General features: G+C 33.0%; 1 protein-coding gene across 2 annotated transcripts in view; it reads right to left on the reverse strand.

Annotated features, from left to right (window-relative positions):
- Positions 1 to 18,269, reverse strand: part of dock4a (dedicator of cytokinesis 4a) — a 199,006-nt gene extending 180,737 nt beyond the window's left edge. For both annotated transcript variants that reach the window (XM_087312229.1, XM_087312228.1), the window contains exon 1: positions 18,134 to 18,269. Coding sequence is in view for 1 of the 2 variants with exons in the window: in XM_087312228.1 (XP_087168354.1) it covers positions 18,134 to 18,170 (37 nt within the window). In the remaining variant the exon portion in view is untranslated. The remainder of the gene's footprint in view (positions 1 to 18,133) is intronic.
- Positions 18,270 to 18,334: the final 65 nt, after the last annotated feature.

Consider the following 18,334-nt stretch of genomic DNA (forward strand, 5'->3'; position numbering starts at 1 on the left):
AAAACATGCTGATTGATTGATTTGTGACAAGTAATGCTTGAATGATAACCATCATGTCTGTTGTCCGAAGATGCACCAACTATGTCACTTTTTTCTTGTGCTTGAATGTTAAAACAGTCCTCCTATGAATTGTGAGTCACTAAAATGCCCCCCTGCCAATTTGAGTTCGAGACTCCAAAGCATGTATAATTGAATGTACCACATCTATACTGGAGATTGGCCAGTACACACTTTATTGGTATCATCAGTATTGGATTTTAAATAGCAGATGCTAATTTTCCCTATCACTGCATTTTGATTACATTTGCCATCATTCAATAAAGGAACAAGGATTTACAAAGAATGTAATCTCAAAATGAATAAGATTTCCATTTTTCAACACTGTACACTAATTCCATTTCTGAGCCACTATAACTGTGCCCTTTTATTTCAGATATTCAAGTCAACAGAATGGAGAACAACATAAGGGGAGAGCAAATAATTACACAATTGTCATTTTTAGTTGAACGATCCGTTTAAGCCCATGAGATAAATTAGAGGAAAGCTCTTATGAATCAAAACCTCTTTATCTGAAATCTGTAGAGATTCCTGTTCCTGGCATGTCCACAGAAAAAAATGAATTCAATATTGGCTTGTATTTGCTCCTAGAGGGAGAAAGGAATTATTGGAGTGAGTAAAATATGAGTGGATTCTGGCAACAGGATGCTGGATGAGCTGATTGTAGCAAAGAATAAAACCCTAACGATTGTTTCGCCAGTGACTGAGATCACAGCACGTAGTATGTTATTTAAGTGGAAACATGCTAAAATGAGTTCTGCACACGTGACGATGAATAATGCAGAAAGAGCTGCGGAGATTGTTATAAGCACGAATGATTCAAACTATATCTTGTGCTCCCTCTCTCTCTTTCTCAAGTGTTTGCAGCGAAGGTTTTTTTTAAATGTGCTCCTAGATTTTCAAAGAATTTACAGGTGACACTTTTACACCTTGTTGTGACGTGAGGATATTTGAACTGTGAAAGCTTGCTATGGGCCATAAACCTGTGAGCTTTACAAGTCTTTAAGTATGTCACTAAAACCTACAGTAGCAAGCTGTCTAGCTATTTATCACATGCATGCTGTACAGTATATGCCTCACAGTGCACTTCATTAGGTTGCTTGTACCTATTTTGACTTACACATACCGGCCACTTTATTAGGTACACTTTTCTAGTACCAGGTTGGACCCTCTTTTGCTTATAACTGCCTTAATCCTTCGAGACATAGATTAAACAAGGTACTGGAATTCTCCTCAAAGATTTTGGTCCATATTGACATGATAGCATCATGCAGGCGCTGCAGAATTGTCAATTATGCGAATCTCCACTTTCATCACATTCCAAATGTGCTCTATTGGATTGAGTTCAGGTGACTGTGGAGGCCATTTGAATACAGTGAACTCTATGTCATGTTTAAAAAACCCGTCTGAGATGATTAGCGCATTATCCTGCTGGAAGTAGGATTTAAGTGTGGTCTTAAAGCAATGGACATGGTCAGCAACAATATTCGGGTAAGCAGTGGCGTTGACACAAGGCTCAATTTTTACTAACAGGCCCAAAGTGTGCCAAGAAAACATCTGCCACCACCAGTCTGAACCATTGATACAAGACAGGACTCATCAGACCCAGCAAGGTTTTTACAATCTTCTATTGTCCAATTTTGGTGAGCCTGTTCGATTTGTAGCCTCAGTGTCCTGTTCTTAGCTGACAGGAGTGGCACCCAGTGTGATCTTTTGCTGCTGTAGTCCATCTGCCTCAAGGTTCGACGTGTTGTGCGATCAGAGATGCTCTTCTGCGTACCTTGGTTGTAACGAGTGGTTATTTGAGTTACTGTTGCCTTTCTATCAGCTGGATCCAGTCTGTTTATTCTCCTCTGGCCTCTGGCATCAACAAGGCATTTGCGCCCACAGAACTGCCGCTCACTGGATATTTTCTCTTTTTCAGACCATTCTCGATAAACTGTAGAAATGGTCGTGAGTGAAAATCTCAGTAGATTAGCAGTTTCTGAAATACTCAGACCAGCCCGTCTGGCACCTGCAGCAGATCATCTTGACCATGTCTACGTGCCTGAATGCAATGAGTTGCTGCCATGTGATTGGCTGATTAGAAATTTGCGTTAAACAGCAGTTGGACAGGTGTACCTAATAAAGTGGCCGGTAAGTGTAATTCTTTTTTTTGTGGCATAAATTTGACAAGGTGCTAAACACATTTTTCCTCAGATTTTGGTTGATGTTTTCATCCACCCATTTTTAAATTACATTTTGGTATGTTGCATAAAATAATGCTTAATTTATTGCTAAGATGTGCACACATTTTGAAAACCAACTAAGTAGAATAAACTTTTTATTCAACAAGAAAAAATGTCCATTAACTATAATGGCAACATATAAATTTAAAAGCTCATAAAAAAAAGTAATGTGATTTTGTTTTAACAGATCATGTGATAACATTTTGTGTGATGGAATGGCATTAATGGACAAACCAGCAGACCAACCCCACTGTAAAACATCTGCCATGTGTTTTTGTTCATTCTGAAATCCCTCAGCCAAAGTCCATCAAAAATATGGTTCAGTTTTACAGATGTCTTGACAAAACGTCTTGAGCGGCTGTGCACCCCACCCTCCAAAAGTCTTTGCATTCATTGTGTTTCATATTTATCTTTTCAGGTGCAAGCGATTTATAATGTAAGAAAAAAACTACAGTGACTTCAACTGCAGCAAATTCCATTTTTGTTCCTAGTATGTGGTCCCAGTGACATTTTTTTTTTGTTCTCTTTGACTCATTAGATGGAACCGGTGCTTTATTCTCAAATGTTTTAAGGGAGATTCCAGTTTTGGATAGACGTTTGATTTGCATCTTTGAATGGAAGCCACTGACATGATAGCATCAGTTTCTACACATTTTTCGGCTGCGCATCCATTGGGACACACTATGTTTCAAACTGTGCTAGGCTGAATTGTTATCTGATGATTGAGGTTGCATTTACACTATTGTGTTTTCGTTTTAAACTAGCGCGCTTACTGCGTACACTATAAACCTGAAAACGTTAGCTACATGACATTCATGCTCACTGGGAATGTGCATATTGCACCAGCATACATACAGTACTTGCCTACTAAGAGTCCTATTAGAAGGGCTTGATGAATCAGGGAATGATACATAATACGTGCAACAACTTAAATCGTAAAGTAAACACAAAACAAAGGTATCCATGTGGGGCTGCTCCACAGGACTTGCTCCTCTCTCAAGGCTTTCTGCCTCACCCACACTCGTCACTACCAAGCTGACAAATCACAACACCTACGCTGCGCATAGTCACAAAAGGCATGCACTTGATGCAGAAGTACAAACCAGACTTTAGTCTATTCGAGTTTTGTGGTGTCGGATTGGTGTGTAAGGGTCAATACCTTCATAGTGTTTATAAAAATAAATAAAAAATACATATAAAAAAATATTGGTAACCTGATTTTGCATTTTCATTCAGTCCGTCTGATCTTTTTATTTTGTGCAAATATGTTTTGTAAAACATGAAATTTAGCAATTTTATAACATCAATAACAATAAGAAGAGGTCGGACACTTGAGCTGCACTACATAGGGAGAACCTGCGATATGTGATATCGTACGGAGACCATTTTTCTTGCGATATAACCGATATAACCAGAAATGTTCCTCTTTATTATTCTTTTTTTTTTATTTACATTATGTAATCATCCTATTAAAATAAGCAGGTAATATGTTAATAATTAAATCTAATCCAGGTTGAAAAAAATATTTAAATATCTGTCAACGTGCATACATTTAGACTTTGAAACACTATGAATGATCGCAAATATTCTGACTCTTGTCATCTTCCTCTTTTTTTTTACTCGACTCTCGCCATTAGTGTTTTTTCGGCTGTAGGTTTGGCATATGGGAATCATGTTTTTAAAATATTTTACAGCCATATCTGTCACACATCTGAAATATGCACAAAGACCATCTTTATTAGGGTTATTCCTTTGAACAGTCAGATACACATTACTTAATACTAGGGATTGTGTAATACTAAGAAGTGTTTATTTATTTATTTTTTTTACTCGACTATTTAATAATATAACTTATCGTAATATACCTATTGCAATGAACAGTAATTTAAAAACCTATTTCTGTTTAGTTAAAAAGTAATGGATTTATAGGTGTGCATTTTAACTTATGCATCTGTTACGACTGGAGTTTATTTATTCATTTATTATTGCGGATTGTCCTGTCTTTTTCTTTTGTCCCGCCTTCTTGTTGTTTTTCTGTTGTTTCATAGGCTCCCATATCGGCGTGATTCCCTATTCTGATTGGCTGCTGGTCACAAAAGCATGTATAAAAAGGAGTTTCCGGTAGGGTTTGAGGAGCTCATTTCTGTGCGTTCGGTGTTTGGAGTGGAGCTCCTGGGTTTCCCTCACCCTTTTGGCCGACGACCAACAACAACCAACTTTGTATTGATGACCATCATATGTTTAAATATTTTTTGAGAGTTTGAGCGTGTAGGGGTGACCTGCCTGTTTATTTGATTACTTTTGACTTTGTTTGTTTATGTTAGGGAGTAAGGTAAGATTCTTGTATTTTTCTTAAAATAGTAATAGGTAATTTAGTGGATTTATTTTATAGATTCTTTTGTTTGTTATTTTAGCCTGTGGTCACCCTGACGAAATGCTCATTGTGTGAGTTTGGCTGTCGACTGAAGGGAATCTTTTGCTAAGTTTTGCTTAGTTTGGGAAATCCACCACCCCAACACATTTGTTTTTTTTTCTTTGTTTATTATGCCTTTTTTGTTTCCCCTAGACTTGGGGCGTAATACAGTATGTGCTCCAAACTTCATTGAGACATGTTGAATTTTTCTCCCATTTGCAAGGTTTACAAATTGCTTTGATAGTGATTTTTTTTACCAGTCTTTTGTATCTGTTTTATTTATTATTCTGACCATTACATGTCTACACTAAACGGTTATAAGAGACATGTTTAAGGAGTTATTTGCAACATCTTAAATTTATTCTCGAAGGCATGGAGAATTCTTCACTTAAGTATCATACTTAAAAGGCAAATGTGCTTTTTGCTTTATAAAGCTTCAAGCATCAGGATCTGTACTTGGTATCAGCCGATCACCATGACAAGAAATTGGTACTTGCATCCGCTGCAAAAATCCTGATCAGAGCATCCCTATACTGTTTCACATAAACAATCAGTTATGTCTTAAGTGAACATAAGCAGTTGCCGGTTAAGGAAGACTCCTGTTATAAAATAAAATTGGATTTTTAATTGAGCAAAATAATCAATCATTTGATTTGTAAATCATTTGATTTGATCACTTTTTTATATTGTATATGTTCAACTGCTTTTAATAGCAATGAAAAGAATAACAAAGAGTTTTTGTTGCCATTGGCACTGTTATTAATATTATTAATGATTAAATATTTCATTTGAACATCTTATTTATTCAGTGTTTTAAATGTTTCATTTATTGTTGTGTATAAGATTAAGCACCATGGGTAATTTTTGTTAAAAATCAAGTGTTTTAGTAATAAATATAACCTAATAACATAAGGTTGTTAAAATTACAATTAAAGACTGAACCTGTGTGGACAAGTGACTGCACTAATAAACTGATTGAACAAAAACCCCCATATTTATATATGATACACCATACAATAAATAGCACACAACACAAATCTCATATAAATCGTGATTATTTAAATAAACTAAACAGTGCTAATTAGTGATCATTTGGTCTGATAAGCATGAATTATTTTGATCTAACTTTAGAACATAAAGTCTGAACCTGTGTGGACAAGTGACTGCACTATTTAACTGACTGAAAAAAAAAGCCTCATATTTATATATGATATATCTTACAATAAATAGCCCACAACAAAAACGTAGTCTAATATAAATCATGATCAGATTAATTAAATAAACTAGACAGTACTAATTAGTGATCATTTGGTCAGATGAACAATAATTATTTAGATCATTACAAAATGAAAGTCTTTTGTGGAAAGGTGACTGTATAATAGGGTATATGCCGAGCTAGTGTGTTTCCCATACTGATAAACTTCCAGTTGACCTGTTATTGTGATTTTTTTTCCATTTTATACAGTTTAAAAGCATGGATGTTGTTATCTAATTAAAATACATTTAGTTAAACAAACTTTGGCATTCATTTAGCTGTTCAAGCGTAAATCCAGACAAAAAGCCGTTTACTTGCACGCGCCTATCAGAATTGGCAGGCTAGCGCAGAAGCTGCATTGAATATATTGGAGTAAAATAAATGCTCATATTATAAAGACATGGTGGGGTGAATGTAATTTAATGCAGTGCTTCTTGTACAATCTGAGAGCCACTTAATATCGGATATCACTCAGCCAGTGGAGATGGCTGATTTTTGAAGAAAACTGACCTTAAATGCGCCGATTTTTGCATTACATACAGTTGAGCAGAAGCGCTTAACCCAGGTTACTGACAAATTAAAAGTCCTATAAGCATGCTTCGGCATACACCCTATTGAGCTGACTGAACATAAAAAAACAACACTCAAATTTATATATGATATATCTTACAATAAATAACACTCAACACAAATATAGTCCAGTATAAATCATCATTAGATTATTTAGATAAACTAGACAGTGCTAATTAGTGATCATTTGGTTTAATGAACATTAATTATTTAGATTTAACATTACAAATTAAAGCCTGAACTTTTGTGGACAGGTGACTGCATTACTGAACTAACAAAACTCGTATTTATGATTTATCTTACAATAAAAAGCCCAACATAAACATAGTCTCATATAAATCATGAATAGATTATTTAAATAAACTAGACAGTGCTAATTAGTGATCATTTGGTCTGATAAAAATGAACTATTTAGATCTTACTTTACAAAATTAAAGTCTGAACGTTTGTGGACAAGTGACTGCATTATTAAGCTGACTGAACATAAAAAAAAAAGACTCATATTTATATATGATATATTGTACAATAAAAAGCCCACAACACAAATGTAGTTCAGTATAATTCATCATTAGATTATTTAGATAAACTAGACAGTGCTAATTAGTGATTGTTTGGTTTAATGAACATTAATTATTTAGATTTAACATTACAAATTAAAGCCTGAACTTTTGTGGACATGTAACAGGTGTACTATATTTATTTATTTTTAGACCAGACAATATAATCAAAAGACTACAAGGTAAGTAAAAGGAGGTGGGGGTGAAACTGAGTAATAACCAGACACAAACTGAATGTTTTAAATACAAAAATAATTTTACTTTAGATTGCATGAATTTTTTCCTTTTCGTATTTTTCTTAGTAAACAATACTTACAAAAGTAACATAACAATTTATACACAATCCCCAGGGTGCACCAACGTTACAATTGTCATAAATCAAACACAAATCACAATAAATGACTTCAAGTAAAAACAAAAGAGACCATAACATAACACAAATAAATCAGTGTCGTTGTTCACTCTGAAATTGGTGAAATCAGTTCAATTCAGATAAACGTTTTTTTTTTTCCTCCAAGAAAATCAGTCCTTACTGCTGTATTGAAAAATTGCAGTCCAATAAAGGAATTAACTTTTTTGGCAAATTCTTATTTTATCCGGTGAAATGAGAATAAATTGAAATATGTGTACTTCAAAATTTTCCAGGTCGACGTGAGAGGCTCACCATCAATACAAGGGAATCCAGGAAACTAGAAGTAACCTGGCCTGTCAAATTCGCGATGACTATATCACTCTATGGCCTTCTCACACACGCGCGATTGCAAAATGGCGTCAGCGCACGTATTTTAATCTTTTTGTTCAAGTTTGCTCCTCTCTATCCGCTTGTTAAGTGTGACGTCACGCGAAGCGGCTTCCGGGTCCAAGTGCTCTATTGAACTGAATGTGGAGATTAACAGTGGTATAATGGTATAATATGTTTGGATGTATAAGAATGGTATAATATGTTTACAAAGCGATTTAATGCTTTCGAAAATCACGATCGCAGTATATATGTCCATGCCTAATATCCGATTTTATTTTGTTTATTATATTTATAAAGACTTGTAGATATAATAATAATATGATTAAACTGCTCTAAATAATATTATAAAAAAAATTATTTAACTATTTTACTAGGGTTACAGACAGATGACTGCATTTTTGAGCTGACTGAACAAATTAACAACATCACATTTATAGAATATTAACAATAAATAACCCACAATACGACAGTCAAGTATAAAATCATTAGATTATTGATATAAACTAGACAGTGCTAATTAGTAATAACTTGGAGTTATGAATATGAATTATTTAGATCATCACTTTCAAAACTGTCTGCTGCAGTGCATTCTGGGATGGCTCTATCTGTGCAGGCTGCATGCAGCGCTGCCTCAGGATTCGGCCAAAATTAGGCATCTTAGCTGGCTGCATGATGTTCCTGCCAACCTTTTGGAACAGCCATTGCATCCCATGATGCCTTAAAACGCGCACTAGGTTTCAGAACAGAGCTTATGTGTCCACTGGAAGTCTCATTTAATTCCCAGCAACGTCTCACAGATCTAGCAGCTGACTAGGCCTCTTCAAGCTCTATCTGTCAATCTTATCGCTTTCTCGGAGTGGCAGCTTGCCTGTTGACCAGGGCACAGTAGGCGCCCAGTCAGCATGTGACAAAAGCAAGAGACTCATTTGTATGCAGTATACTCTCCCATCATAAATCCGAGCACAGAAGCACAGGAACGAGGCGATCCTGGACTACCAGCTTTTTTTTTGAGTTCAACCGAGACCAGTTTTTAGGTTGACGGAGGATGTTTCAATTACTTGAAATTCTTCAACAATCAAGAGAATCTGTCTCTGGAACAAGATGTAACAAGAAATGTATACTATGCGCTTTACTGATTAAACGTTGGGAACATTACGGCGTAATTATAAACCAATATGCTCTTGTCAAACTGTCTGTTTCCAGCTGTTGCCTGCTGCGCTTTCCACATGGTGATTTTCATCACTAGCCAATCAGCACCCAAAATTCAGCAGGGACGCGGAGATGACATTCAGGATGATGTGATTTCAAGTTTAAAAAGAACGGTCAGCCCAAAAATGGACATTCTCGCGGCATGTGGAAGGATGCTTCAGCTATTTCTGTCCATGTGTAAAAGATAAGATGACCCATTTTGTTGTCTACATGAAATCATTTTATACAGGAGCCTTTATATAATTAAAAAAATGGCAGTGATTTTAATGGTAAAAAACTTTACCTTTATACAGTAAGTAAAAGTTTCCTTATACAGTCAATTACTCTTTACTGACTTTCCCAGAACTTTAAATATTTTATATTTGCTTTTATTTTATTTTATTTCTCCATAATTTTGATTCTTTTTATTTTACTGTTGTTGTTATTATTTTAAGGTAGGGATGTCCCGATCAGGTTTTTTTGCCATAGAGTCAGATTCTGAGTCAATTGATATCTACCGGTAGTGAAACCCGATCCGATACTTCTATAATACATAAAAAGCAAAGAAACAGATCCAGGATGCTCATACATTTTTATTTAATTCACCCTTTTTTAACATTCAACAACTTTTTCAACAAACAGCACTTCTGTGATGTAGCTTGAACAATCAAGCAATAAATAACATCAATTCTTCACTTTTGGACTTTAGTGCAGCAGTAAATATAAAAAAAATCTAAAATAAAAATAAATAGCACCAAACTTAAAAATACTCGACAGGCAATCCCAAGTTTACATATTTCACAGTTTGCGATGGCAATGTTGTCGCCATAAACTTTATAATACTTTCAGATCGCAGACATAAGATGCGTCTCATTTAAGAGGCTTCATCTTCCAAAGAATGCATTCAAAGTGCACTGCAACATTGTGGCGCAAAAAAGGCTGTCTCGTTTTTAAAACATTTGAAGACTCCTTCAAATGCAGCCTCATAATGCATCCTTCGTTTCCTAGGTAATGAAGGACACAACTGGTGGATCCTTCGTGGCCTCAAACGTCCCAAGATTAACTGCACGCTGATAAGGGCAGGACACTTTTGAAAGAAAACTCCAAATTAAAAGTTTGAATTTGGTTTATTTTACTTGGATATCTAAACACGTTAAAAAAAAAAAAAAAAAAAAAAACACTACTAAAAAGTGATTTTACATACAATTTACATTTTAATGTGTACATGTATGGCTCAAAGGAATTATATTTCTTGCTTCTGTAAAGCTTGCTTTGCCTTCAGATCACTTAAAAAAAGCCCTTACTAATTTTTTTTTTCACGACTTACTACCGGCAGCTGTTACGGTTGCTAGATGATGAGATCTGTCCTCTGTAGGACTCACCTCTGAAGTCTGCATCCTTTAATATCCTTTAATATAATATAATATAATATAATATAATATAATATAATATAATATAATATAATATAATATAACATAACATAATATAATATAATATAATATAATATAATATAATATAATATAATATAATATAACATAATATAACATAATATAATATAATATAATATAATATAATATTATATTATATTATATTATATTATATTATATTATATTATATTATATTATATTATATTATATTATATATTAATTAAAATTATATTGAAACTTGTTTATATTTTCCAGAACAACTGACCACAGAGTTTATATTTTGTCCAGAAAAATATCAATCTGTTTACAGTATACAATGTGCTTTGTAGAAATTCTGTGAATTAAACTGCACAACCCATAAGAAACAATGGTAAACAAAAGAACAAGAGTTGACTTACTATAGAACAAAAATTATTAGTTTTAATTTATTTAGTATTTTCACATTTATGAGGAAAAAGTGTTGTTATGCATGTGACAACTCTTTGTTATAGATGTGACGGATGTGAAATTGCCACTTGTGTGACTTTGGTATATCAAATATAAGAGTTTGAAATCATTGACAAATACATTTTGAGTATTTCTAAAGTACTGTAAAATACTTGCTCACACAAAAATCCCAGAAACGGTTTCCATATTTTGGTGGAAAATTTTTTCATGGCAAGGTTGACATTTGCATGGAATTCTATATATATATATATATATATATATATATATATATATATATATATATATATATATATATATATATATATATATATATATATATATATATATATATATATATATATATATATATATATAAAATGCATTTTCATTGACATTACTATGGTCTCACTATGGTGATTTTCGTTGTGCTTTTGTCTGTGTAACAAAGGTACAATGTATAAATAGATTTTAGTACTCCAAAACATTGGTGTATTAACATTATGAATTAATAAAATAAAGTAGTTTAACTAAAATCTGTATAAATCTTCATTGTATTTTTGTCTTTAAATATCTGCCAACCACTGCTGATGATAATATTTTTAGAGAATATATATAGAATACAAAAATTGTGTACTGAGTAATTTAAATAACTTTTGAGAAAACATTTCAGACTGTCAGTTATTGTATTAATTTTACTATTTCATATTTAATTCAGTATTTTAAATATCAAGTTGAAAATGATATAAGCTTTGACATTTCTTGATATGTTCACATCCGTGCTAGTTCTGTTATTAAAAGGACTAAGCATTTTTATCGTGGGAGTCTCACTCACTCACTTTGGATTATTGCCTGATTTATCAGAGGTCACCACAGTGGAATGAACCGCCAATTACACTGCCATATATTTTTAAGCACTGGATGTTAACAGGAATCTGTCCTTCTAAATTGTTATTAGATATTAAAATAACCTGGGAGCATTTATCCCAAAAATACAGTTTGTTAGAAGTCGTTCAGTGTAACAGGATCAAAAAGCCATTCTAAATCATACTGAAAGTAATTAAAAGTCAGCGACATCATCAAAAGGCACTCTGAGGACCATGTGGTGCAGTTAAGCGAGTTAGCTAATTGCTTTTAAATATTTGATCATTTCACCTTTTTAACAGTGCTAACCCAAGTTACAAACCCATTCAAAAAATGACATAGGTGTCTGTCAGATTATAATATAATATAATATAATATAATATAATATAATATAATATAATATAATATAATATAATATAATATAATATAATATAATACAAAATTATGTAATTATAATGTAACTTTATGATATTTTTAGATCATCTATATTTAGTATAATTTATCAAAAACAGTCAAATCTTTAAAATTACAGTAGAATTTCACCATCCTTTTAAATTTATTATTTATATTTCTCAGACAACACTACTATAATGAATACAGAAAACTTGTGATATTGATCCAAATCATATGGATTGTTTCTGGTATTTTTATGGTGCTTTTTAACACCAAAGCTTTTCGCATGGACAACAAAAACACCTTTAAAGCCTTTTCTTTGGCCTCAATGACCATGAAAATACGGCATACGGCCAAATAAACAATGACGAAATGCTCATTTTAGGCCAAGCCGTTTTAAGGTCCATTAATAGCCCCATTTCGTTCTGTCAGCTTTTGGTTTTGGAGGAAAAGCCAGGTGTGGGAAGATGATCAACAGACACACACTCTTGTTTGAAATGCCATTGCATTTAATGATACATTTACTGTAAATAGCAGATGGTTCATTAAGCTGAATTCACAACCAAAAGGGCTGACAGGCCAAGATTGCGGTTCACGCCTGTGTGTTAAAAAGCGTGTATCCATTCATACGTGTGTGTTAGGGTTTCACAATATTTTGTTTTCCTGCAATTTATATATATATATATATATATATATATATATATATATATATATATATATATATATATATATATTTATCCCTAACAGACACACATGAATGTATATATATATATATATATATATATATATATATATATATATATATATATATATATATATATATATATATATATATATATATATATATTAAATGCAATTTTAACTGCTTTTTTTGGAAAGATTTCATTCATTTAGATAAATTCGGGACTCCACTGCGTGTGGGGGAACAGTATTTGTCACATTAGTTTAAGGTCTTTTGGCAAATGTCTTAATTAAGTTTCTCTGTTTTAAAAAGTGTTTCCTCATTTTCAACCTTGTTTTTAAACAATAGCTATCTGAATTGGACAGTTTAGTGTGCGGAAAAACCACCATCAAAACAAAAGCAATAGATTTCTTTACCCATCTCCCACCATGCAAGTACATAAAACAAACAAATGTACACCTTTATTTGTTGTCATTCTTTTTTGCTTTGTTAATATATCATAGTGTATACTGTTTAATATTCAATTTAAATTATGTAGCAAATAAATAAATTAAAAAGCGGCATTAATTCCTGCCCTCTCATGGTAGGTATGCACAGTGCATACAACCGTACGGCTGCAGGCACCACTGTATGTACATATATGTACATGTATTCTCATTATTTTTAACACATGTAGTTATCACTTTATTGCAGAGACGCTATTGGTTAAATGCCGACAAAATATAACAAGCAAGCAGCTTGAATTGGAAAGCGTGCATATGTCTGCCGTCTGGAGGTATTATAACGTTTATGACGACAACAATGCCATAGCAATCTTTGAGATGTAGAAGCTTGGGATTGCCTGCCAGGTATTCTAAGTTGAGGTGATATTTGCTTTTGTATTAGCATTATTGTTATTATGCATTATTATATATTTTTATCACTATTATATTAGATTTTTTTTTATATTTACTGTTGCACTAAAGTCCAAAAGTGAAGAATTTATGTTATTTATTACTTGATTGTTCAAGCTACCTCTCAGAAGTGCTCTGTTTGTAAACAAAGTGGTTGAATGTTAAAATTAGGTGAATATAAGATAAAATAATGAACATCTTGGATCTGTTTCTTCGCTTTTTAAAAAAAAAAATTTTATGTGTTCAGTATCAGATCGGGTTTCTCTATCAGTAGATCCTCAAATTTAAATGACAAGGAAAATTGAGGCAAAAAAATTGATAGGTACATCCCAATTATTTAATAATATCTTTCGGTTTTAGTATTTAATAAATAATCTAATCCTGCGATGTGACATTTGCAGATGCACACATTGCAATATTAATGATAAGACGATATATTGTGCAGCCCTATTGTGTGTGTATGTGTGTACCTGTTTTTATATTCCAGTGGGGACTTAAACCTTAATGCACACAGACTAATGGAAACCTCTGTCACCTTGGGGACATGAATTTATAATAGGGCTGGCCGATTAATCGAAAAGTAATTGAAATTGACATTAAGAATGTATAATCGATCAAATTTTTCCAGGAAGATTTTGTATTACTTTTTCTATGTGTCACGTTGACCCCGCTCTGTTAAAGGCTGTGGCTGAGTTCTACTTTTCACATCTGATCTCTGGTCAAGTAAGACGATGGACTCATTCTCGAGACTTACTTTGCACTGCATTGATGATGATTGGAAGCTGTGCCACACATGCCTTTAGATGACATAAAAACTTGTCAGTGAACTATTAGGGCAAAAAATGAAATATAATAATCGTTCATTAGTCGCAATCAAGTTAAAATGTTTAATTAATGGAGATTTTAATTTAAGGCGAATTCGCCCAGCACTAATTGATAAACATGTTTATCAATCAAACATTAACAAAATGTAAAATGGGGGACGGAATATTCAGTCTGTGGAACAGGAACATCATTAAGTCTATGAGAGTCCCCACTGGGATGTATGAATAAGTGTGTGTTTGTTTGTGTGCATGTGTGTGTGTATGTGTGTGTGTGTGTGTTTGTGTGTGTGTGTATGCCTGTGCCATCCCGGCTGGAATTCATCCATATTTCATGACTGATAAAGGTTTCGGTAGCTGTGTACACTTTCCAAAGAGCACAACTGTAACATGCAGCCATTTTGCCATATCCAGTGCAATATTCTCCAGATGTGGTTTGTGACTAATGCGAATATTGAAAATCATTCTTTGATTTGCCATAATATCATTCAGCAATATATAGTACAGCGAAACAGAGGTACTGTCTGTTGTCTCGCCCTCCATGCCCTTTCCAACTACACCTCTCTTCTTTGCTCTGACCTTCTCTCCATCTAAGTGAAGAAATGACCAAATGTCATCCTGTTTATTTGAGTAAAGCTGTAGCGAATGAGATCACAGAAGCCCATGCAAACTGCACTGTACCGCTGGAACGCTTTCTCTAGCCATCAGCCAATGAGATGAGCAGATTTCTAGACTGCTCGTCAGCCAAAAACCATCCTTCAAACTGTCAGCTGCTGTCACAACAAACTTACAAAAACACACAAGAAACAAATCAAATGAAATCACTGAGGTTATCTTTTCACCCAGCCTGCCCTGAAGATTGGGTTATGTTTATTACAACCATCAGGTAAATTATTCCATATTTATTGATATGTATAAAAGTGTGGGTATTCATACAGAGAAGAGAAAAACAGACTGATTTAAAAACAAGCCTGTTAGATGGACGGACGGACGGACGGACGGACACAGACAGACGGACGGACAGACAGACAGATAGAGTAGGGCTGCACAATATTTCAGCATAGTCATATGGCAGGATAAGCAATATTGAGTTTCACAATTCATCATTTGCATGTAGTTTTGATGTTTGTGATTCTAAAATTATTTAAAAAGCATTCAGGTATAAGAAATTGTACTATTTGTGTCCTTAACTACGATTAAGCTCATAGAATTATTTTTATCATTCAGTTACTGTACCTGAATACTGTTAGACTTGGGAAACGCTAAAACACTTTTTCAATTGTTTCTTATTTTTCATTGTATTTATAAATTGTGATACATGAAAATAGTCACAACACACGCAAATACTGAAATACACGGCAAATAACACAGACCACAACAAAAATTGGGATGTGTCGGGAGACCCCACAAAGGTTTATAGATTGTTTATTAGTTGTTTTTGGAGATGCACTCCCACTGTAGAATCATCCCAATCAATTTAACCTTATAAATTTGTTCCGAATAAAGATATTCGTTCCAAATATGTGAAATTGTATTCGTATCGCAATAAATAACACAAAATAAAAAAATATTTTAATGTTACATTTTTCCAATATCGTGCAGCCCTAATGGATGGATGGATGAATAGATGGATGGATGGACGGACGGACGGACAGAAAGACACCCAACATTATGGGAATGTTAAAAATTCTAAAACAAGTAGTAACATAAAAAAAAAAAACATTTCTGGTAAGAAGTTCAAAAAGCAGTGTATAAACATTAAAATTGTGCTAATGTAACGATAACATTATTAAAGATCAGATCATTTTGAACGAACATTCTATAAACATTTCTAGAAGAATGCTTTAAAAAAAGACAGTCAGATGACAGACTCTCTTTTAAGTTTGAAAACATAATTTATGAATGATTTCTGAACAATTAAAATGTAAAATTGTCAACAAATAATCTTACAAATGTTTTAAGGTTATGCAAATGTTAACAGAAATTACATTTTATTGCTTTTGCCAACATTAAGGGAATGTTAAAACTCTAAAATAAGAAAAAATATTAAATTAACATTCAAATTTTTTCATAAAAAAATTCCATATAAGCATCGTACAAATATTAACATTGTGTCAGGACAACATTATTAAAGATCAGACCAGTTTGAATGAACACTATATAAAACAAAATAGGTGGAAGAATATTTGACAGATAGTGACAGACAGACAGACAGACAGACAAGATTCTCTTTCCAGACATCTTTTTTAAACATATAAAAAGTCTAAAATACTTAAAAATATTTTAAAGTCATGCAAATGTTAATGTAATGTTCATTTTAACATTTTTTTGCCAACATTACAGGAATCTTAAAAATCGAAAACAGAAAAAATAAAAAAAATAAAACGAATACTCAAAAAAGACATTTTACGAAAAATGTTCCATACAAGAAGTGCAAGAATATTTGTTTAGTTGCTTTGGAAAATATAAACAGATGTTTCAATGTAATATTAACATTTATGTCTCTGAAATTGATGTTTTGAATTTTTACTGCAAATGTCACATCCAAAACACTGAAATTGCTCATACTGTACATGTTTTTATTTTTTTAAAGAATGTTTGACAGAATAAGTCAGATAGACAGATGACAGAGACAGATAGACAAGATTCTCTTTAAATTGGAAAACATTTATAAAGACTTTCTAAACATTAAAAATTTATTTTTTTATGTTTTCAAGTCATGCAAATGTTAACAGAACGTTCATTTTATTACTTTTGTCAACATTATGGAAATGTAAAAAAAAAAAATCTAATGATTATTCAAATAAGACATTTCATGAAAAAAGTTCCATATAAGAAGTGCATGATTATTAACATTAACATTGTGTACCGTAAGGCTATTAGCCACTAGATTATTATGGATCAGACCATTTTGAACGAACATTGTATAAATGTTTTTTTTTTTTTCTTGAAGAATGTTTGACAGATAGACAGACAGACAGACAGACAGACAGACAGACAGACAGACAGACAGACAGACAGATGACAGCTAGATAGTCACAAATAGACTGACAATTAGGTAAACAGTCAGAGAAAAAAAGAGAGACCGAAAGGCAAAACAGCTACACGTATACATTAATGTATATAAACATCTGAATATTTGTAAACCAACAATATGTAAATAAACAAACATTCACATTATAAAATACGTTTGATGACAGAACGAATAGACAAGGAATATGGTATTTTGCAATAAACAATATTTTGTCGTTTTTAAAGGAAAATCATAAGCTCAATAAATCAATTAGATCGTCTGTATGAGGGAAGACAAAGATCAGCCTTTACTGCGGCTATTTCTTCTTATTGCTGCATGTAAGAGCTATTCACAAGATGCCCATTCAAATTAATGAAGGAAAACAACATCAATAATTAAAACCGATTTTTTAAAATAATAAAATAATTTAATAAACGCTCGATATCCAGTACTTTCCCCCGCCATCGAGATTGTAAATAATCGGAAAATGATGTGACATTTCATCTGCCATCAGATTGTAGATGTCACGGCTCATTATCGCACCTGCAGCGATGTAACTTGCGTTTGTATTAACGATGCGGCAATATAGTATAAATGTATGACTTACCAACGCCATATTTTTCATGTTCGGTCGGTATCCACATTTTTTCCGCGTCAAGTAAAAGAAAATGTGCTATAAAACAGGGCAATTACGGCGCCTACTATCCATATTGTTGTTCCACAGGGTTGCACTGTATTGTTCTGAGGGCAGAGCCACAGCAGCAGCATCCCACATACACCACACTTCTCAGCCCTGGAGAAAAACACA

This window comes from Danio rerio, chromosome 25, assembly GCF_052040795.2.
Source record: "Danio rerio strain M-AB ecotype USA chromosome 25, GRCz13ab, whole genome shotgun sequence".
Classification (NCBI taxonomy): domain Eukaryota; kingdom Metazoa; phylum Chordata; class Actinopteri; order Cypriniformes; family Danionidae; genus Danio; species Danio rerio.